Source organism: Zosterops lateralis, assembly GCF_965231275.1.
Source record: "Zosterops lateralis genome assembly, chromosome: 8".
Lineage (NCBI taxonomy): Eukaryota > Metazoa > Chordata > Aves > Passeriformes > Zosteropidae > Zosterops > Zosterops lateralis.
The window spans coordinates 32,503,957-32,525,555 of NC_139768.1; the positions used below are offsets into that span (position 1 = coordinate 32,503,957).

At 50.8% G+C, this 21,599-nt stretch overlaps 1 protein-coding gene across 1 annotated transcript in view; it reads right to left on the reverse strand.

Annotated features, from left to right (window-relative positions):
• The window catches only part of ADAMTS14 (ADAM metallopeptidase with thrombospondin type 1 motif 14), a 28,365-nt gene extending 13,575 nt beyond the window's left edge, over positions 1-14,790 (reverse strand). The window contains exons 1-4 of the mRNA XM_083866147.1: positions 14,080-14,790; positions 13,228-13,628; positions 6,706-6,862; positions 5,862-6,058 (exon numbers count right to left, since the gene is read on the reverse strand). Coding sequence (XP_083722273.1) covers positions 5,862-6,058; positions 6,706-6,862; positions 13,228-13,628; positions 14,080-14,152 — 828 coding nt within the window. The 5' untranslated portion in view covers positions 14,153-14,790. The remainder of the gene's footprint in view (positions 1-5,861; positions 6,059-6,705; positions 6,863-13,227; positions 13,629-14,079) is intronic.
• Positions 14,791-21,599: the final 6,809 nt, after the last annotated feature.

Consider the following 21,599-nt stretch of genomic DNA (forward strand, 5'->3'; position numbering starts at 1 on the left):
ACTGCTGCCCAAATGCAAGTCAGCCATTCCCCAGTGTGTTTTACAAGTCCCCCAGTTTCCAGCCTGGGATTCCATTTGAAATACCTACTCAGGCCAGCTCTAAACCCAAAAACACAGTGTTAACCTTTTCCCCATGACAACCAATCTCCCATGGGGTGCCTCTGAGCCATGCAGAGAGGTAATGCAGATCCTGAGCCCTGAATGCAGCAAAATCGATTATAAAAAATTAAAACAAATCAATAAACTGCCAGTCCATCCCCATTAATGCATCCCTTTGGATGCAGAAGCTGCAAGAGCCTCAGGGTACTTTATTCATCAGTGTGGAAAGATAACACTGGTCAACCCACCCTCAGCTCACCCCTACTTTCTGTGGGTGGGATTCTCCCTCACCCTCTCCCTTTTGTAAGAATAATGAGAACATGATGGATTTTTTCTGATCCCAACCCTAATTTTTTGGGGATGTGCACAGAGGGTGGGAGGTCACACAGTGTTGCAGCTGCAAATATTACTCAGGCCTACAGACCCACTGAGGTATGAAGGATCCAGCCCAGCAAGGAGGTGCAACTCTCCAGGGATGTCAGGCTCAGCTGTGGGTTTTAGGATGTAGAAGGCTTTGGCATCCCAGAGAAATCCCACGTCATAAGTTTGATCCCTTACAAAAATATTGGTAATATGGCAGGGTGGGAAACTGGGGAGAGAGGGAGAAATTAAAACCCTGCTTGAAGAGATGCAGAGCTGGACCTGGGGGGTGGTTTGGGGAACAAGACACGAAACACAACCATTTCCTTCACTTTCCCAAATCTTCACACTTTCCTTCACCCCCCAGCGCTTGTCAGGAGCTGGAGCTTCAAACTAACAGAGGGTAGGGTTAGATGGGATATTGGGAAGGAACTGAGGAAAGTGAGGGTGGGGAGGCCCTTGCACAAGTTGCCCAGAGAATCTGTGGCTGCTCCATCCCTGGAAATGTTCAAGGTCAGGTTTGATGAGGCTTGGAACAGCCTGGGATGGTGGAAGGTGTTCCTGCCCATGGCAGGGGGTTGGAATGGGATGAGTTTTCATCTCCCTTCCAACCCATTCCATGATTTCAGGATTCTGTGGTTGTTCACCAGCACTCTGCTGCTTGCTGCCTGCTCCTGAGGACCCCTCAATCCATCAGGATGAGCCACGTTCCTGCCTTAGGGACTTCTCTACCAGCCACGACCTGACCTTGCTGTGACCAGAGCATCAAGTGGAGCAGCACACACCTCTCCCTTCCCAGCTGCACAGGATATTTTGGCACAGGATGCTCAGTAGATCCTGCTGTATTATTTTAATGTGGGATTTAATTCCATAAATCTTCCTTATAAAGCACTGCTAAATCCCACTCTCCTCCAGCTTGCAGGGATCTGGTACTCCCCCTCTCCAGCCTCTGGAACAAAGAGTTAACCTAAAGCCCAGCCTCTGTTTAGTCCAGGGTTTAGACGGGGATCTGCACCTAACCAACACCAGCTCAGCAGTGACCTTTAGGGTTAATTCAGAAAGCAGATGTGGAACCAGACTGCCCAAGGCTACAGACTTCCCTTCGAAGCCAGATATAAATAATTGATTGGGGGGGAAAAGAATCCCATCAAAAAGGCTCGACACTGGCTGCTGCAAGGGCTGTGACCCTGCAGGCCCCAAGTTTTGGGGCAGAGGGGGACATCAGCAGGGCCAGCTTCCCCCAAGTGCTCCAGTGCCTGTGGAAGAAGTGGGGATGGAGCTGGAGGGACCGAGCATGACCTTGAAAATGGAAATTCACCCAGAGAGCAGCTTGCAGGCTTGGCACAACTCCCTCTTGCCCTCTGCAGATGACATTAAGCAAGCCAGTGCCTTCAGAGAAACCTCCTCCCCCAAAAATACCTGTTCAGCAAAGGCCTCCAGTAAAGGGACGCACATCCCTGAAGCCACAGATAAAGATCTTATCCCTCTCATCCGTGCTCAGCCTGTTTCACACCTGGCAGGCAATGCTCTCCTCTTTCATTTAAAATGGAATTTTCCCACCTATAAACAGCCCAGCCCCTAAGGCTCGCTGTGACATAAGGGCAAACCAGCAGGAACGACCACCCCACAGGACTCCCCCCAACCCTGCAACGCCAAGGAGACAGTGGCAGCGCTTTACAATGAAAGGAACATTACAACCTGGGAGCAGGGCAGGCTCCCTAAATCCCCACAAACCTCTGGCCAGCCCCGAGTCTGCAGCCCCAGACGCGAGATCCCGACAGCAAAACCGCACTGGCAACGAGGTCTAGACCTTGCCGTTCTTCAGGGAAGGAAAACAAAGGGAGAGACACGAGAAGAATTTGCCAAACCAGCAGAATAGCTGACATTTCAAAACGCCGGGATCGCTTGCTCGGGACAGCCAAGTCATCTTTAAACTCCTTTCTTTTATTCCCTTGCTCGGTTTTCACACTGGTGGATTCACCCTGACCCTCTCTGCCAGGGCTGGGGGATTCAGAAGGGAGGGGAGAGTCCCCCTTACCACATTTTTGAGCTTGCATACTGTCACCTCTGTGAGGGGTGACCCAGATTATCTGTGGGGAGGAACAGAGGTAGGGGAGAATTGTTCTGCAGGGCAAGACTAGATTTGATCAGAGCTCTCTACAGAATAAGGCATGTTGTCCCAGAAAAATAGCAACAGGCAAGCCTATACAGAGGGTAGAGGAAAGTGCATGGACACATGAGAGACATCAGAGGTAATTTTGTTACTACCAGTTAGCAAGGAAGCGGCTCATAAACCCCTCATCTAAGAAAAAAACATACAAAGGTTAAAATTAAAGCTGCAGGTTTAATTTTTGTTCCCAAACCTTCTCTTCCGTGGGGTCTCAGTAGCACTCTTTGTTGCTCTGCCCTTGGGAACAATAATTTCAGCTGGAGCCAGGCAAGTCCCAGCCTGGAGAGGGCTCTGACTCATGGGGTTTCCCTGGTAACCCAAAACAATGGGAAAACACCAAGTACCTTTGCATCCTTAACCGAATCATGGGCAATATCCGAGAAAAGCCCAGGAGACCAGGGCCAAGTTTAACACAGCCACAGCTTGGCTTCTCCCCTCCAAGTGGAGCCATCTCCAGACTTGCAAGGATCAGGGATGAGCAGTGGGAAGTCTGGTGGAAAAAACCAAGAAGCCCATCTCCCAGAATGCAGGGGAGTGGAAAGCAGAGCAAAGCACTGAATATTTCCACTCCTCTTCCTTTTCTGGGGTGCTGGATCCCCTCCTGGTTCCCAGCCCTTGATCTCAGCACTCACCATGGCTGATAGATCCTAATTTTCCTTCCATAACACCACAATCCCTGCCAGAGGCAGCAAGCAGGAGAGGGGAATGTCCTTCCAGAGCCAGCACATCTCAAACATTCATCCCAAGAGCCCAACAGACCGGTTTTGGTTAGGTGGACACAGCAATGGTGGGAGCAGAGATACTCCCAGTGACTGATGGCAGAGGGGGAGTTGTGCCTTTCCCACTCACTCCAACCTGACCCCAAATTCCTGAGCAGCATCCAAGCCAAGAAGGGAAGGGCAGGCTGAGAATGCAGGCTGGGAGCTAGCAGGGAAGGCAGCCTGCCTGCAGGGAAGCTCTTAGGTGCACAAAAGGAGCAGTCATCCTCATGTCAGCCTCCCAGGATGGACACAGCGCCCTTCACTGAAAAGCATCGACATTTCTGGCACTGAAATAAGGGCTGTGGGGTTTGTTTCTTTAAAAAAAAAAAAAAATTCTCCGTGACAAATCATTTATCACCAAGCTTCAGTCGACACAGAGTTCCTAATAAAGGGGTTTGTGTCTTGGGAAGAGCCCTGGGACCCTACCTACAGCAGTGCTGGGAAGGGATACATGTCCCACTGCTCCCTCAATGGAGACCTCAGAAAAAGCCAGGAAAGTTTATCATTACTCCCAAACTCGTTGCCCCCTTTCTTTGGGATATATCTTGATAGGAGAGCTCCTAGACAGGAAAACTTTCCCAGCTGGCTCCCTGACGTACCCCAGCCCAGCTCGTTAAGCCCTTTCCTCGTTAGAGGGCTGGCCGAGCCTCTTACCCCTCTTCCCTTTGCCTCCAACTAATGGGATTAATGTTCAGCTGTGTGGTCCCAACAGGCTCCTCCCCGCCAGCCCCCCGGCATCCTCCTCTCTCCCTCCCTCTGCCACCCAGGCCAGAAAGCAGGGCTCTCTTTTTTTCTGCTGAATCGGGTGTTTTAAGGCAATCTGAGCCGGTAAGGAAACGAGGCGGCGCCAAGGGAAGAGGAGGCGGACGGAGGTCACGGCAAAGCTGGAAAGAAAACGCAGTAAAAACAGAAAGAAAGGAGGGGAAGGGGGTGGGGGGAGGATATGCAGAAGGAAATAATACTTGGGGGGAAGTATTTGTTGCCTGTATTATCCTGGGGCTTTCCCCCCCTCATTAAAGTCTCCAGCGCCGCCTTTAATTGAATAGGCAGCGGGTCCTCCCTTCTCCCAGCGCAGCATCCCGCGCATTCACTCCCTGAAAAGTCCTGCCCGCGGGGTAGGAACCATGAAATGCGCCTGAAAACCGACCTTTTGATTAGAGCTGACAATCCCCGGGCGCTCAAACTGTCCATCCCGCCCCCCCTTCCCCCTCCCCGGGATCGGAAAGGAAAAATGACATCATCTCCGACCCCCCGTAACGTGGGAAGAGCCAGAGGGCAGAGCAGGGTACCCTGTGCCTTCCCCCTGGCAAGAGGATTTAATACGCCAAGGGGAGAAACGTTCAGAGGGTGAATTTAAGTGATGCTGAGAGCATCGGACTGCAGGCATCGGGACAACGTGCCAGAGAATAAAACATAGTGATGAAGGTGTTTGCTTCTTCAACTTTTCCCTGCTCGGGACTAGCCACTTCACTCATCCTTCACCCCATCACCCTCTAATCCCACAAATCCTCCCCCCATGTCGATAATTTCCCCTTCGTTGCCAGCTATATGGCAGAAATAATGCCCAAACCAACAACCAACCACCCAAAAGCATCTTTATAACTTGGCCACTCCAGAGCTGGTTGAGCCTTTTGAACATTTTCCACCACTGTGTATAAGAACACTGAGGGAAAAATAAATAAATAGAGGCGAGGATAAAGCATGGAAAACAAAACAGAACTGGGAGAGAGAAAGAGATCCTTGAGCATAGACCATATTTGCAGACATTCAGGTGCTGGAGAAGCAAACCTCCCTGAAGAGGACTGGATGAATAAATATTGATCCTTCCACATCTCTCAGGACTCAGGGAATATGGATGTTTTTATCTTAAAAAGGAATGAAAAGGGGTGTAGGGAACCAGCACAGGCTGCCCCATGCCTCTGAGTGAGGACAGGTGCAGGAACTGTAAAGTTGCTCTAAGCTCCTTTTCAAACACACCCTGAATGGTTATCCAGCTGCAAAGGTTTCCAAAAAGCTTCTGAAAAGCTACAAAAGTATTTCCTCTACCAACAAACAGTATTCAGAATAAATCACAAACAACATAATTGTAAAACAAATCACAAACATGGTAATTTCTAAGTAAGCCATGACCATTCTCTTTTCTAGCATTTGCTGAGACTTCAGTGACAAGGAGGAAATGGTCTCAGCCAGGATAAACTTTTGGACTCAGGTGACAGACAGTGACAGCACCAGCATGCCAGATTCTGCCATTGGTGAGGGGAAGGTGATGGAGGTGAACATTAAAGGGCTCTTGCTTTCCATCCCTCCCATTCCCACACACCAGAGCCAGCTGTGTGAAGGCACAGCCCTTCCTGCAGCACTGTTCCCCCTCCCAAACCCATTTCTTTTCCCAGCATAACGGATCTGCAGCATCAGAAGAGCACTAAACCCAGGGAAGGGTGGGATCCACATGCCCCAGAGCTGAGCCTTACTATATTCATGAGGGTGAGGACATAGTTCTGGACGTGCTCCTTGCTGTGGAAGCGCACGACTGAGTCATCCACGGCCAGCAGCACCTCGATGTTGTAGTCGTCCTTCCTGGCGTGGCGCCGCTTGCGCTCCGCGTCCCCCAGCCGCTCCGCCATCAGCTCCAGGGAATTCGGGAGCTCCCCCACCTGCACGCTGGGCACTGGGCAGGAAAAGAAAGAGCCTCTGAGGTGAGCTGACACCACGGTGACGTTCCACAAAAGTAGAAACTCAGTAGGGAAAATAGATAAAGGATTTAACTGTATCAGGATATTGAGCTCCGGCTGGGTGCTGGTCCTGCTCGCTCTGTGGCTGTGAATTGTGAAGACTAAAAGGTATGTTAATCATTGGACTTGAGACCCTTAAAAGATTTTTTCCATACTGAATGATTCTATGATCTGTTAAAAAGTCAAATCGAGGCCACATTTCACAGAATTATTTGGGTTGGAAGGAACCTTAAAGCTCATCCTGTTCCACCCCCTGCCATGGGCAGGGACACCTTCCACTAGGACCAGGTGGCTCCAAGCCCCATCCGACCTGGCCTTGGACACTTCCAGAGATGGAACAGCCATAGCATCTCTGGACAACAACTTCCAGTGCCTCACCACTCTCACAACAGAGAGGTGATCAAAGCAGGACTGCAGCACCTCCAGCCCATCATTTCCTTTCCTCCTTCTTGACTTTAGCAGTTAAACTGAGCCTAAAGCCATGGGGTAAAATGTACAAGGACTGACAGAAGAAGAAATCCTCTCCCCACATGAAACATTCATTACCAATGGCTGGGAAAGAGTGGATTCCAGCAGCCCCTACCTTCGGGATGGAGGTCGTGGTGCGGCTCAGCTCCATCCTGCCGGATGGCCGAGCGCCGATAGACCACATGGGCCCTCCCGTGCTCCTCCGTGTCCTGCTGGCCCCTCTCCAGGGGCTCAATGAAAAACTCGTTGCTGTCTGTCCGAATCAGGCCAGCCTGGACTCCACAAAGAAATAAGGAAAAGAGGGGAAAAACAGTGTGGATTTATGTAAGTATAGGGGGGCATACACACTCGATATACTCGTTAAAGAAGATTGATGCAGAGCAGGCACAAAGGGGAAAGACATCCCAAAATAATCTTGTCTTGATCCTCCTCCATGACACCGGGATGGTTCTAATACCATGTTCATCTATGACAATCCTTAATTTCCCCTGTAAGTGGGGAAAAAAAAAAAAAAAAAAAAAAAAAAAAAAAAAAAAAAGGAAGGAAAAACCAACCAACAAAAGAAACGCCCAGCCTGGCTGCAATTCAAGTTGGGTCTTTATATGGCTATGAAGCTTTGTTCTGTCTCATCCATGAGTTGTGCTGGACCCTGAACTCAGGGATACAAGGCTGAAGGGGCTCCCAAGACACTCCTGAGCCTCCCTGAACCCTCCCCATTCCATTCCCGTGGTGCCATTAGGATATCTGCTATTTCACTGACACAACAAGCTGCAACAAGAAGAAAAGAGAAACCATTCTCTCTGCTCCATGAACTACTTAGGAATTAACACAGGGGAATCCCGTTGGAGCAGAAGCTGGAAAGCATTACAACTCCACCTCCCAAACACAGGGAAGATGAATGACAGGGCAAACATCGCTGAAAATGTTGTCCTGGCTACCGACCTGCTCCTAATTAACACCAAGCTCCCATCAAATCCCCCTTACATCAGCCTGAGCACTCACACCCCACAGTGCCGGCCAGCTCAGACCCTGGGCAAGGAAAACGATCACCAGGATTTGGCTTCTATCCCACAGGCAGCCCCCCCAGCTCGGCATTTTTCCCAGCTCCCTCCATGGCGCACGCGCGTGTTCCTTCCTCCAGCACTGCCCGCTGAACATATGGATCTGTTCTTGGAGCAAAGCCTTCAGCAGCGTGGACCTACTGGAGTCCTCGTAAGGGTGTTGGAATGGTTCTCATCAAATAAAATAAAATAAAATAAAATAAAAGTAAAATATATTCAGAGATGTATTTTGGACAGAGGCTGGGGCTCTTCCAAACGTGCCTGGCTCTTTGGGTCCCCTTCGTGTTCATGTCTCATTGGATTCATCAGGCATCGGCCAACCTGGCCAGTCTGTTGGATTCCATCAAATTTCCTGCTCCACTTGGGGTTTATTGACTGTTTAACTCTGCAGCAAAGTGGGGTTTTGGATGGTTTTGTTTTACCTCCTTCCTGAGGTATCCAAGTCCTTGCCTGACACATGTATCACAGGTTTTTCCCATTATAGACATCCAGGTCAAACCAGGACAGCCAGGGATTGTGCCCACACCCTCAGCCAAGGAGATGAAGAACAGAGCCAGGTTTAACCAGGGGCATCACACAGGGTGGTGGTGGTGAGGCAGAGAACAAGCCAGGGAGTCAAACCACCAGTCAGGCTCAGTGATGGTTGACCGAGGCCATGATGATGGGGCAGGGCACAGAATCACAGAATCTTTTAGGTTGGAGAAACTCCCCAAGATCATTGAGCCCAACCATTGACCCAGCATTGCCAAGGTCACCACTAAACCACATCCCCAAGTGCCACATTTATACATCTTTTCAGTCCCTCCAGACATGGGGAATACAAGCCTGTGCCAGGGCCTAAGAACCTCTTCCATGAAGAAATTCTCCTAATTTCCAGTTCCAAAGCATTGCTCTTTATTTTTCAATAAGAGAAGGAGCAGAGGCAGCCCCTGCCCCAGGAGGAGCTCTTCTGGGACACCACTCCCCTCTCCCACCCCTCCCAGCCCTGCCACGAGGCGCTTCATTAGGGACCAGGCACCCCAAAGCCGGTTTATGGGTTTAGGGCCAAAGCCGGGACTTGCTGAGTCAGGCGGCCGGAGGAAAGCTGTGCCGCCGCGCCAGGGCAAGGCTGGATTAAAACGTGAAAGAGCCTGGTCCCAGCCACAGCCCACTTGGGTTTGAGCAGCTCTACAGCTCGTGACTAATTATATCTGGCTCAAGGAATAAAGCAGCCCAGACTTTCTCCCAAAGGCGAGATGCAACACGCTGCCGGCTCCAGGGATGACCGATGGCAAAGGGGATAACGCAGGGATTTTTTGTGTCCATCTGATCAGAGCAGCCCAAGAAATGAAACAGAAGCTGCAGTGGTCACCCTGGCACTCACAAAAATAAATTAAAAACCCAAAACAACCCAAAAATCACCATTGCAAGAGGCATGCACCAACCTGCTCGCTCACAAAGAGGAGCAACTCAGGTTGTATTTCAGCATTTTGGGAGGGTTTTAACAGCAGAGAGGCAGTAGAAAAGGTCAGATGCCATCCAAAAAGTCTCACTCAGCTTTTCTTGGGCTTTTTCCAAGCGTTCCATCTCATCCTCAGTGATCAATTAGCCATATGCTTCCCACCCTTGGTTTTAATTTGGTTTAATAATACCAAATCAAATTAAATCAATTGGTGGATCTATTATCACTGCTTTTTCTAACACAAGACACTGTCTGCAGCTCTCAGTGAAGGTACTTCCAAACTAAAAAATAAATCTTTAAAGACAATTCCATTGGAAAGAGGGAAAACATATACCAAACTCACTCCTGCCAGCTCACAGAGGGTGAAGTCTCTTTTCCAGCTCTCCTGTGCCTCCCCAGGCTAAGGGAGAGATGAACTCCAACCGCACTAAGGGGGCTACCCCAGGACCCTGAGTAAGAACCTCCTCCACTGCTGGGTAAAAAGCTACAACTCCCACAGGAATTCAGAAAATTCTGACACTTAACACAGCTGAGATGTGGAAAAATTAATAAATTTCCCTGGCTGCACTAGGCCAGGCAAGCTAACAGGAGGGGGAAATCCAGCTGTGTGCATAGTACGTATTTTTCCTATAAGATTCACACATAATTTGGACAAAAAATCCTAGAAAAGCAGGCAGTGTGAACACAGACACCACAGATAACAGCGCTCCCCTTCCATCCAGAGGTCATCAGGCACGGTCTAGAGTTGCTCCATCACTATTTTCATGTTTCCCTGCAGCACAGGCTTTGCAGCCCATCAAACACAACACTTTGCCTTCCTTGACTCCTTTTCCCTGCTCTTTGTGCCGAAATGAGAAGTTTTTGGGGTGGCTACAGACCAGGCTTTGCCAGGTGACCCGAACCAGGTCTCAAATGTAGCTCCTGGTGGAGTGAGGACATGGAGACAACACTCAGCACTAATTAATTTATTGGGTTTTCAGACCAAACAGGGCCTGGTTTGCAGCTTACTGCCAAAACTTGGGATTGATCACATATGTCCCACTGGTCTCAGCTGATGTGGGTGTTACGAGGGTATGAAGGCTTTTCTCCCAGGTGATAAAGGGACATCTTGCCTCCTTTTTCTCCCCAAAACAAACCCTACAGCCCAGGAACTGCAAGGAAAATCCTTGAAGACCAAGCCATGCTTTTTTCAGTGGGGCATCATTTTGGGGGGCTGTTTCTCCTTCCACTCCCTATTAATTACTGTTTCTGATGGCTTTTGTGTTCTGCTTATCTGCTGCCACCCATCTGAAGCAAGCCAGGGCCACGGGGATGGAAAATGCTGGCTCTACAGTTTGCAGCACTACGGCAAATCACCCCAGGGAAAAGCCAGGCACACAAATATGGTGTCTGTGGGTGATAATCCTTCACCCATCCCTGCAACCAGCAAAGCAGGAAGGAAGCAAGCTCGACCACACGCCGCTAAAGCCGGCGGGGAAAAATCTGGGATGCCTCCACTGCAGCGAGACGTGTCCGCCAGCGGAGATATTTGCCTAACGCTACTTTACCAGTCAGGAATTTGGTGGCTTAGATCAGCTTTGAAATTATGTTATGGGCGACAGCATCTTCCCACCCTGGTATGAGACACCCTTGCAAAAAAAAAAATGAAAGGCCAGACTCTCACGCGTGGGTGCCTGCAGCAAACAATGGCCATGAAGGAGCCACGGCTTTGGAATCTGGGAAAAGGATCGGTTCACTTACACAGCTGAATATGGATTTAGGAAAAACTTCGGGTGGACTCTCTTTTTCAAGAGTTGGGTTCAGGGTTTTGGGGCTTTTTTTTCTTCCTCCCCTCCTCTCTCTCTGCCCCCTGTTATTTATAATATCAGTCTCCGTTTATACACAGCCTAATCTCTTTGTGTACACAGCCCTCATCCGCAGCATCCCGGAGCGCTTCCTCTGGCCAGGAGCCGGTGGCCGAGCGCGCCCCGCGCCTCCCACGCACTCTATACTGGGATGCAAAAGCCACAATCCCATTCCAAAGCTCATGGGCAACTTCCAGCAAAAGTCCACAGGAATTCCAGGGTCCTTGCTTATGGAAGAGTTTCCTGCAGCCCAGTATCAGCATTCCTGACCATGTACATCCCTCCCCGATGCTCTGCTACTTCTCTGACAGGTCATAAACACCATCCTCCCGTCCCATCTGCACCTAGAACCGGGTTTTGGTTCCGTTTCTTGCTCCACTTCCTAAATCAAGCTCTTTTCACTGCTTTTTGGGAATCCTCTTGATCTCCCCACTCCTCCAAAGCAAGTGGATCCTGAGCAGATTGAAGATGCCAGACTCACTTAAGCCAGAGGGCCATACAGCCAGAAAACCCATGGAAAAGAGAAACCAGCTGTGATGTTGGATGCATCACAAGGGCAAGGGAGCCGAGCACATGCTTGTCCCCTCAGCCTCGTGTCCTTCACCAGAGCATGGGAAATTCCTGGTTGAAGCCAGAACAGTGATTTCTTGGCCACCGAGCAATAAATTTATTGTAGGAAATAGGAAAAAAAAATTCCTCATCCTGGGGGAAAAGCCACTTCTTCTTTTACATGGGTTTAAAAGGGTGGGCTTGGGGTACCATGGGTGGCAGGATATGGCTGCATAAATCCACATGGAAAAGCATCCTGTGGTACAAACTACAGCCTAACCCAGCTGGAGCAAGGGCAAAAAGAATGACGAGGTGTGGAAAGGGCTGTGACAGGAAAACTCAGGGCTAAAGCCTACAAAAGCCTGAAAAAGTTAAATTAAACCCTGCTTGGGATTGACACTAACAATAGCGTGGGCTCTGGGGAAGAAAATGCCCCAAAGCTGTGCCACAGCAGGGCACAGATCAGCATCCTTTTGCTCATGATGCCAAAGGGAATGAGATCTGCCACGGAACCTGCACACTTCAAACCCCGGTCTCTGTTCCAGACTCAGCACTATTTGCTGGAAATGCCTTTAAACCTTCCCAGCCTGCCCACATTTGCCAAGCCCCAGCACAATCCGTGTCCCAGAGAAAAGTCTGTAAGTCCATAGCCTCACCCCATTCCCGAAAGGAAGCTTCAAAAGGTGTGGATTACGTGCTAAAAAAATTTAATTCCTATATGTAGGCGAAATATGTATTTCCAGCTGCGCTGCTCTATCATTTCTGCTTGTACACTAGCACCAGGCGCTGTATAAAAAGAAAGGAATGCCAAATTGTTTGTGCTGGTGGCCAAAATTGGCTTAAGGAACTCTCAGAATAAAGCAACTAAAAAAGAAATACATATAAAAAAATTTTCTAAAAAGGCACAAAATAAGACATTTCCTCCAACTCCACAGTAACTTTAAGTGGTACCAGGAGCAAACAGCAAACTCTGGCACCTAAACCAAGATTAAAATTGGCTCAAAGGAAATCTGAAGGGCAACAGGCCAAGGGAATTAAAAAATGAGCGCTTCCCCAAGAGCATCAAAGGTAGGGAACCCACAGGCAGAGCAGATGCCAGGGATAAGGAGGTAACAGAGCCATTTAAAGGAATTAAAGAGCTGTGGCAGCAAGTTACTGATGCTGAACTGTGCTCAGAAAGCCAAGAGCATCTGAGCCCTTGAGTGATAAAAAAAAAAAAAAAATTTAAAAAAAATACATCCTCCTGCAAAAAGATGCTTGGTGGGAGCCAGCCTGCAGCTAATAGTGATTTCAGGAGGTGCTTCAGCTCACACGGCATTCATTTAAGAGGTGGGAAACACAGAGGAAAAGTTCCCAGAGCAGTCCCAAGGTAAAACACGGGTGGACAAGGATAGAACAGCATCACCAGGAGTGTGGGTCCCCGTCCCAGCGGCTGGGCACAGCCCATGGATGTAGCAGCATCTGAGCAGGAGGCAGTTCAGGCACAGGACTGGCAATTTTTCCAAGCTTTTTAAATAAATATTGGTGCACAGACTACCCTGATGGAGTAGGCAGGCAACACCCAGGGCCACACGGGGAAAGGGGACCTGCTGCTGTCAAGGGCTAAAGGGCAAAATACAGCACAGACACCTAAAGCATCACCAAAATATCGGGTTTCAGGACGCCACGATTCATCTCTTGAGAGGCAACCACACCAAAAGACAGGCAGCACACACAAAGCACCCCACCAGCCTCCAGCTTACCAGTCCATCGCAGTTGCTGATGGCCACGGCAGCTCCAGGCATCCCGGAGATGTCCCCGGTGAAAAGGCACCGCTGCTGGAGGGGTTCCCGGAAAAGCACCTCGAAATCCTCCTGCCACTCCGCCACGGCTCCCGGCGGCACCAGGCGGCGGTTGGGCCTCAGCCGGAGGTGCAGCTCCTTCCCAAAAACCGTGACGTTGAAGTAGAGCAAGCGGCGCTGCGGGGACTCAGCCGGGGGGCTGCGGGGGACGCGGCGGCGGGACGGGCCCGGGGGACAGGCGGGCTGGCCGAGCCCCGCCGCCGCCTCCCCGGACACCACGTGCGACAGGAAGCGGCCCCGGCAGTCGGTGCTGAACGGGACGATCACTCCATACTCGCTGAGTTTGCCGGACAGCAGCAGCTCTGCGGAGACAGCGCCGAGGGAAAGGGCTGCGGGCACGGAGCATCCCGCATCCCGCATCCCGCATCCCGCATCCCGCATCCCGCATCCCGCTCGGGCGCCGGCACCGCGGGGCCAACCCCACCCGGGGGAGCCTTCGGCGAGCGCCGCCGGAGCTCGGTAAACCCGACAGCCGCTTTTCCGTCCCGACCCAGCTCCGCTTTGTAGTTTTAAGCGGGCGCGTCCAACGTAGCAGAAGGAACTCGGGCTGACGTCCCCTCGCACGCCAAGCACGCCAACTATTTCTCGCCCAGCCTCCATCTCCCCCAATTCCCATTGAAACCTAACCCCCCCTTACCCCCCCACCCCCCCCCCCAGCAGCGGATTCCCTCTCCCTTCTCCCCATCCCCCGGGGTGCAGCCACCTGTCAGCCCCCCCACGCCGGGCCCCCCGCCCGCGGGGCAGCGACCGTACCTGGGGCGCCGCCGGCGGCCAGGCAGCCGTGCAGGGGGACGAGGCAGGAGAGCACCAGCCGCAGATAATCCATTTGGGGCCGGCGGCGGGATGCGGGGCCGGCGGGATGCGGGATGCGGGATGCGGGGCGGGCGGCGCCCGGCGACCGCCTCCCCCCGCCGCCGCCGCCGGGGCCGCCGGCGCTCCCGCCGCCGCCGCCGCCGCTTCTGCCGCCTCCCGGGCGGCGTGGGGCGGGCCGGGGGCCGGGTCTGGGCCAGGGGGTGGGAGGTCGGGCTCGTTTTAATTAAATTTCTTCGAATTTTTTAGATTTTTTAAAACATAGTTTTCTTATTAAAGACGCGGGGGAGGAAAGGAGAAAAAAAAAAAAGTTCTCGCGTTGCCTGTGGATCGTTCTTTTCTTGGAGATTAAAAAAAAAAAAAAAAAAAAAAAAAAAGCAAAGACAAAAAAAAAAAAAAAAAGCCTTTTCGGGCAGCCCTCCCTCCTTCCTTTCCTCCCTCCCACCATCCCGCCTCCCCATCCCTCCCCGCCCCGCGGCCGCCCGGCTCCAGCGCTGCCCGAACAAAGGCGAGACGCGCCCGGAGCGGGGAGCCCCCCCAGCTCTGCCCCTCTCCCCAAATCCCATCTCCCGGCCCCTCGCTGCAGCGGGACCCCGCGCGGAGATGCTCCACAGGGAGAGCCAAATCGTCCCCCAGCTTAGAGCGCTGCCGCCGCGTGAGCTGGAGGTAAACATCCTGTTTGGAAACATCTGGGATGTTTTCCAGGTGCCGAAACGTCCCTAACAGAGAAATTGAAGATGCCCCACTCCTGGCAGTATCCAGGATGGGGCTTGGAGCAACCTGCGATAGTGGAAGGTGTCCCTGGCCACGGCAGGAGGTTGAAAAAAAAAGTTTTAAGGTCCCTTCCAACTCAAACCATTCCATGATCCCATTTAATTATATTTTTTTCCTTCCCTCTCCTCCTATTTTTAGGGGTAAACAGATGGAAGGAGGCACTGGCCTTGTTCCTGGATGCCACCTTGCTAGCTCTCCAAGGAAAACCCACACGCCTGGGGTTTCCAAAGGGCATCACCACAGCTCTGGAGCTGTGACCCCACAGTTCAATATGTGCTGTGCTTCCTCAGGCTCCTCCTCCTCACCACCCTGACAAGGGACAAATAAATCCAATACTCCCCTAAAAAAAACTCAACAGAACTCAACAAATCCAGCAACGTGATAAAAGGGCTTCCCACGTCACAGTATCATGGAATGGTTTGGGTTGGAAGAGACTTTCAAGATCACCTTGTTCCATCCCTTTGCCCTGGGCAGGGACACCTTCCACTGTCCCGAGTTGCTTCCAGTCCCGTCCAGCCTGGCCCTGGACATTTCCAGGGATCCAGGCCATCCGTCAGCACAGAGGAACAAACCTCCTAGCACTGTTTCCATTTGCTGTGTCCAGCTATTTTTTTTCTTCTGGACAGGACTCCAAGGCCAGCTCCAGGGAAGGGGTTGTGCTGCAACACCAGTAACACCAGTTGTGCTGGTTGTGCTTGAATTGTACTGCTGTGGGGCCCAGGGGCTGTTCAGGTTACACTGAGCAACCCAAAACCTTTCCCAAGAGGTAATTCCTGCCTTGAGGCACTTGTCATCCAAGCTGCCACAGAGGCCAGAGCATGATGGAAAAGGCAAGCAGGGAAAACATGCCAGCCTGCAAGCTTCTCATGAGGAATTAGGATTCTGGTTTTGGATTTCTTCGGTAGGACCTCAGTTGGAGCTTTGTTCCCAGCCCATCAGCACAGCAATGCCCAGAGTGGTAGGAAAGGATCACCATTTGGGGAAATGCCCTGCTTTTCCCAAAGGAAAGGATCACCGCTTGGGAAAATGCTTTGCTTTTCCTCCCACACTGCAGGTGGAGGAAGGATCCAGAGGTGGAGATGGGGAACCCCTTGGAGATGGTCCTCCTGTAGCCATTTCTGGTGAGGTGCCAGTCTGCTGTCATGTTATCCAGGAGGAATGCTGCCAGAACTGGGTGGTTGGGTTGGGTTTTGGGGCAAAGTGGAGAAGCTGAGGCCACAGTGACCAAAATCCAATCCAAAATTCCCTGTGGCTAAAGCCGCCGGATGCCTCCAAAAGGAGAGAGGAATACACTTTCTTCAAGTAGAGAATTTCAAGCTGGAAGAAAAACAGATTTTAATTCCCAATTTAAGTCTTTTCATGCTTCTGCTGCTCTGTGCAATCTATTACTAAAGAGGAGAAATGATCTGCAGGAGCTTCTTTGCAGAAGAAATGGAAAAAGAATTCATGCTCTGAGCATTGCAGACGATTTCGGGAGATACGCACCCGCTGGAGCATCAAAGCTGGAATGAGCCCTTATTTTGACTGAATAGATTTGTGAGGACACATGTAATAAAGGGCATACTTTACTTGTGAAGAACAGCTCTGGAAAACATCATTTAATTACTGGTTTTCAGAGGCAAAAAACTATTTCTTCATTCACAAGGTCTGTGAATTCATCCAGTCCCTCTGGACCTTTATGTCTTCCCTGATGTTACCAAATCTGGCTTTGGCAGCATAAATTTGGCTGGATGGCAATGACCTGACACATAACTTGCCTCATTTATCACCTTCTAAAGGTAATAATTAAACATGTTTGGGTACATATGAAATGCTGGAAGTGGTAAAAAGACAACTTCCAAGGGGATCTCTCTCCCAGATGACAAGATGTTCATTTGTCACCCACACAGTGACACCAGCCCTACGTGTTGGTCCTATCTGCCTGAAATATCAATATAATAATATCAGTGTGGATTTTGGTGTCATCTGTATCAATACACCATCACTTAAGTCAGAAAAATTTGTCCACTCCAACCTTTTTCTTCCTGATTCTTGTCATAGAGGAGGAAAAGAGAAGCAGCAAGGCAACTTCCCCTTGTCCTTTCCCTCCTGTCCTTTCCCTCTGCTTTGACCCCTCCGTTCTCCTCTTTGTCTTCTGGCTTTGCCTTTCCCAGCCTTTAACTCTGTCCCACCCTTCTCCTTGACTTTAGGCTTAACCTTTTCCTTTCTGTTTTGGAGTCCAAATGGCTCCCTTTCCTGTTTTTTCTGTCCTGGGGTGCTATTTTATCTCATGCCCCATTTCCTCCATGGATAATGCACTGTGGAACTCTTTATAATTCAAGGCTTACATCTGCAGCCTGGAGATTTACCAGTGACATGGGTTTGGGGACTTTCCAATCTATTAGGTGACCTCTAGGCTGGGGAGGAGCAGGTTTGCTTTCCAGCTTCCAGAGAAGAAAGCTGACAACAGCTGCTGTTTTTAAAACCCCAAATCAGGCTGCTTTTCTGGCAGGAGGCTCCAGCCAGCATTCCCAAAGCCTGATTTCCATCTGGCAGTGCCAATTTCTGGCCATCCTGGAGCACTGCAGTGTCCAAGCCCTGCCTGTCCCACCAAGTACCACCTGGAGCCAGAGCCCAGGTGATATGTTCCAAATCCTCTCCACCAGCAGTAGATGCAGCATTGGCCCCCAAATACAATTAATCTTGATTTTGAGGGCTGGAGAAACCTTCACAAAAGGCTGGAAGTATTTATTACAAGAAAAAAAAAAAAAACAAACCCCAAAAATCCCACCACTTAATTGGGTCTGTTTTTGTGCCTTTGTGGGCCTTGGCTGTTTTGCTCAGCCCTTCAAACCTCCTGGAGGGGAGGGCATTAGGGCTAATAGAATTGTAGCAATCCCCAGCAATTACCTAAATTGGCTTTTCTGCCCATAATATCATGAGTTTGGGAGCCAGGAGCTCGGGCTCTACCAGAGTGAGAAGACAGGGCTGTATTTCCAGCCGTAGCTCATCATATTTCTTCTTCACAGAGATTTAAACCTTCTGTTTGTTGATCCAAAAGGCTCTGAAGCAGCTGCCCCTGCACTCAGGTTGTGCAACCACCTCCTCGCCATGAGCTGATTTCTGGCAAGAAGTGGTCAACATCGCCAAAAAAAAAAAAAAAAAAAAAAAAAAAAAAAAAAAAAGGGGGAAAAAACGTGGTTTGCAGATGTTTGGGTTAGTCTGAGGTTTTAAAAACAGCTGGGAGAAGGAAGGAGAAGCACTGGGAGGGATGGCTCAGCATCCTGGGCACAGGTAAGATGGGCAGGGGGCACAGCCAGGGGTTTCACCTGACTCTTATCCCCGTCCAGGTGCAACGTGTCCATGCTCAGAGCAAGGCAAAGCTCGGGTAGGGAAGCATCCCAAACCCACCGTGTGGAGACCTGGAGCCTCAGCAGGCTCCAATCCCACTCTGCTCTGCAAAGGGAGGGATGGGAGCGGACGCATAGCGGGCTGTGGGTGAGCGAGCATGACCTCATCCCTCAAACACGCCGAGCTGCCCCGGGATTAGACCGGGGAACAGCCGCTGCTGGAGCACCGGGGCAGGAGGGGAGAGAAACCCCCCCTGAGCACCTTCCCCTCCCTCTCCACAACAGCCCCTGGCCGAAAACCATCCCTTTCCCAGGATTTCAGCTCTTTTTAGGGGGGATTTTTAGGAGCCCTGCTGGAAGACCACGAAGGAGAGTCACGAAGATGTTGTGCTCGTCCAGGAGAGGAGCAGAAGCACGAGCCCGGCTTTGGGAGGCAGCGAGCTGACAGACACATCATCTGGTCTCCGGCTGCCCCGAGGCACGATCATTCCTGGCAGATCTCTCCCTAATCCCTACTTTAAGACCTCCAAAGATGGAGGGAGCCTCCACAAGCCCCCAGGAGATTTCTCTTTTTTTGTTGTTTTTTTTGGCCATGTCTTGCTTTTCTTATCCTGGAAAGTTTTTCCTGCTGGATAATCTGTATATCTGCAAGTTTGGCCCAGGTAAAACATTAATCCTGATATATCCTGCCACCAAACTCTTCCTGCCAGCATCCCAAAGATTCTGGATGCTGTCACAAAACCAAGTGACAAGGGCAGCCACTGGCAAAGTTCTTCCACGAGGCCCCCAACACACTCGACTCAGCACAACGTTTTAAAGGTAAGGCTTTACTGGAGGTGGAAAATGAAGGGGTTTGTATGGATTCAGCACACAATGCTGTGGATTTCTGAGAGGACCCAAGTTCCCGATGCCTTTTTCCGGGACCAGAAAGAGAGAGCTGGGTGTGCAAAGCGGCTGATCCAGCCAGGGTGGGAAACCACCACTCCCTATGCTCTCTGCGTCCCACATCTCCAAAGGCTGCCATCCTCCCTGCTTCCTTGGTGAGCCCAGCATCCCAAAACCTGAGACATGAGGCCACTCCCCTGTAGCCAAACCCCTGGAAGCAACTGGACAGCGAGATGACATCGAGTTACCACAGGAGGTTGCAAGGATAACAGCAAGAAACCTCTGAAGAGGAACAAACTCCTGTATAGGCACATCATGGTGGGAACAGAGCTCCAGTCTTCTCAAGGCTCATCTCCTGATGGCACCTAGGCAATGTTTTTTGTGATCAGACCCTGTGTTCAGCCCAATCCAAACAGAAGCATCTTTCCCTCATCCCACCCAACTGCATCACGCTGCACCTCCGAGCATCGTTTCTCCTCAGCTATAGCTGCATCTGCAAATTCCTGCAAGATGTTTGCCTTGGCAGCCTTGCTGGGAGGTTTTCTGGGGGCTGGGAGTCCCCCCTCACTGCCTTGCCCACCCAGGGATGAGCAGACAAGCTCAGGAACCCAAACTGTAAAGCTGGAAAAGGGATAAATGAGCCAGAAAGTGGAAGCCGACGCCAGTCCTGGCTGAGCTGCGAGTTGAGGGATGGTGAAACAAGGTCAGCGAGATTTATACCGACAGCCTTGGATGGCTTCCAGCCCCTACTGTCAGCGGCAGAGGCTTGGAAAAGAGGAGGGAAAAACTTGCTCTCCTTCTAGGAACTGCACTGCAGAGAGAGCTCTGCCGGCGTGGCCTCCTCCCAGCCATGGAAAAGCAGAAAATAACCCCCAAAATCCCTGGGTTTGTAAGCACAGCTGCAGCAGATGTTGAACTCCAGGTTGACAGCACCTCGGTGGGACTGAGGTAGACACCAGGGTGAGGGGCTCCTGCTGCCATGGGTGGAAAACCAGGGAACCCTCCTTCCCAAAACCACAGAGCTCCCTGATGGCCGTGGCATCCAAAAGAAATGTGTGCACTCTATCCATGGGATCCAGGGGGGTGTTAAAGCCTCTCTGTGCCAGAGCTTTAGGACCAAAATCCCACCAGCATCACTTCAGCTCTGGTGGCACAGTCTGGCCGCAGGCCTGGCTGGTGGGAGACATCCATCCCTGCTACCTTAACATTCCCAACCCTTCCTTTTCTCTTTTTCCTGCTGATGCACAATACAAACTGGGTTAACCTTGCCCAGCGTTCCCCCCAGACGAGCCTTTCCCTCTCCACACATTGACCACCTCATTAATTTTTTATCATCTTCCTGCAAAAATTAAGCTTACTGCCATGAAAACCCCAAATCCTTTTTTTTTTTGACCTCTTAAATTGAACTTCTGAGCATTCCCCAGCCCCCAGGGTCTTGCTCATCCCCTCAGTCCACGGATATTTTTCCAGCATCACCCCCACCAGCCAGCAAGTGCTTTCAAGTGAATCTCATTGAGCCCCATCTCCACTTTTAGCTTGAGCTGGGGAAAATTAATTTTTCATTTGCCTGGGGCCAGAAGCACCCTGAGGTGGTGGAGGGCTGGAAAACAGCTGCTTTTTTTCCCCCTTCCCCTACAATATTCATGGAAGAAAAGTGAGAAATAGAGGGAGAAAGTCAAGCCTGGGGTCCATGGTTTATACACATTTTGCTGCAATAAAAAGGCCAAGCCTGATTCTTTGCACAACACCCATAGGTTTTGGAGCTTTGGAAAACCTCCCCTTGCTGCCACCCTCTACACAGGTTAGCATTTCCATTGCTCTTCTGGGTTTAGCCAAAAATCCCACTTCTCTGCACCATCCCCTTTCAGCCCATGATTTATTCCTGCCTCTGTTCCCCAAAGCAACAGGAGGCTTGGCCATGCCGGGGGTCCAGTGGAGCTGGGAGAGTGAAAATGAGGGGAAAAGGGGAGCTTCTGGTGCTTGGAGGTCTGGTATTGTGCCTATATGGCTTTTATTTTTACTTTTTCAAGCCCTGGCTCTGCAAAAGCATCTTAATTACTATTCTTCAGCTGTAAAATGAAACCCAGATGTGCTCCCTTTGCAGAGGTTTCATCGGGGGGTTCTGCCGGAGGGGGACATCCCAGCAAGGCAAACATGGAAATTATTATTATTATTAATATTATTTTAAGAGCTCTCATGTCCAGAGCTATTTGTGGTGGCCCCAAGCCAGCACATGCCTCTTCCCTGCTGCTGTAAATAGAAATTATATCACCCCCAGCCCCAAACACCCTTAATTTTCACCAAAATTAAAGGGAAACACTCCTGAGTTGGGCCTTGAAAAGCTGATGGCTGTAGGACTTGGGTACAGTTGGCAGAGCTGTCACAGCTGGGCAGAAAATAATAGGGGAAAAGGGGATTTTTCTGGGAAAAACACAGCCCTGAAGCCTCTGATAGCTGCAGTGATTTGGCTGGGGC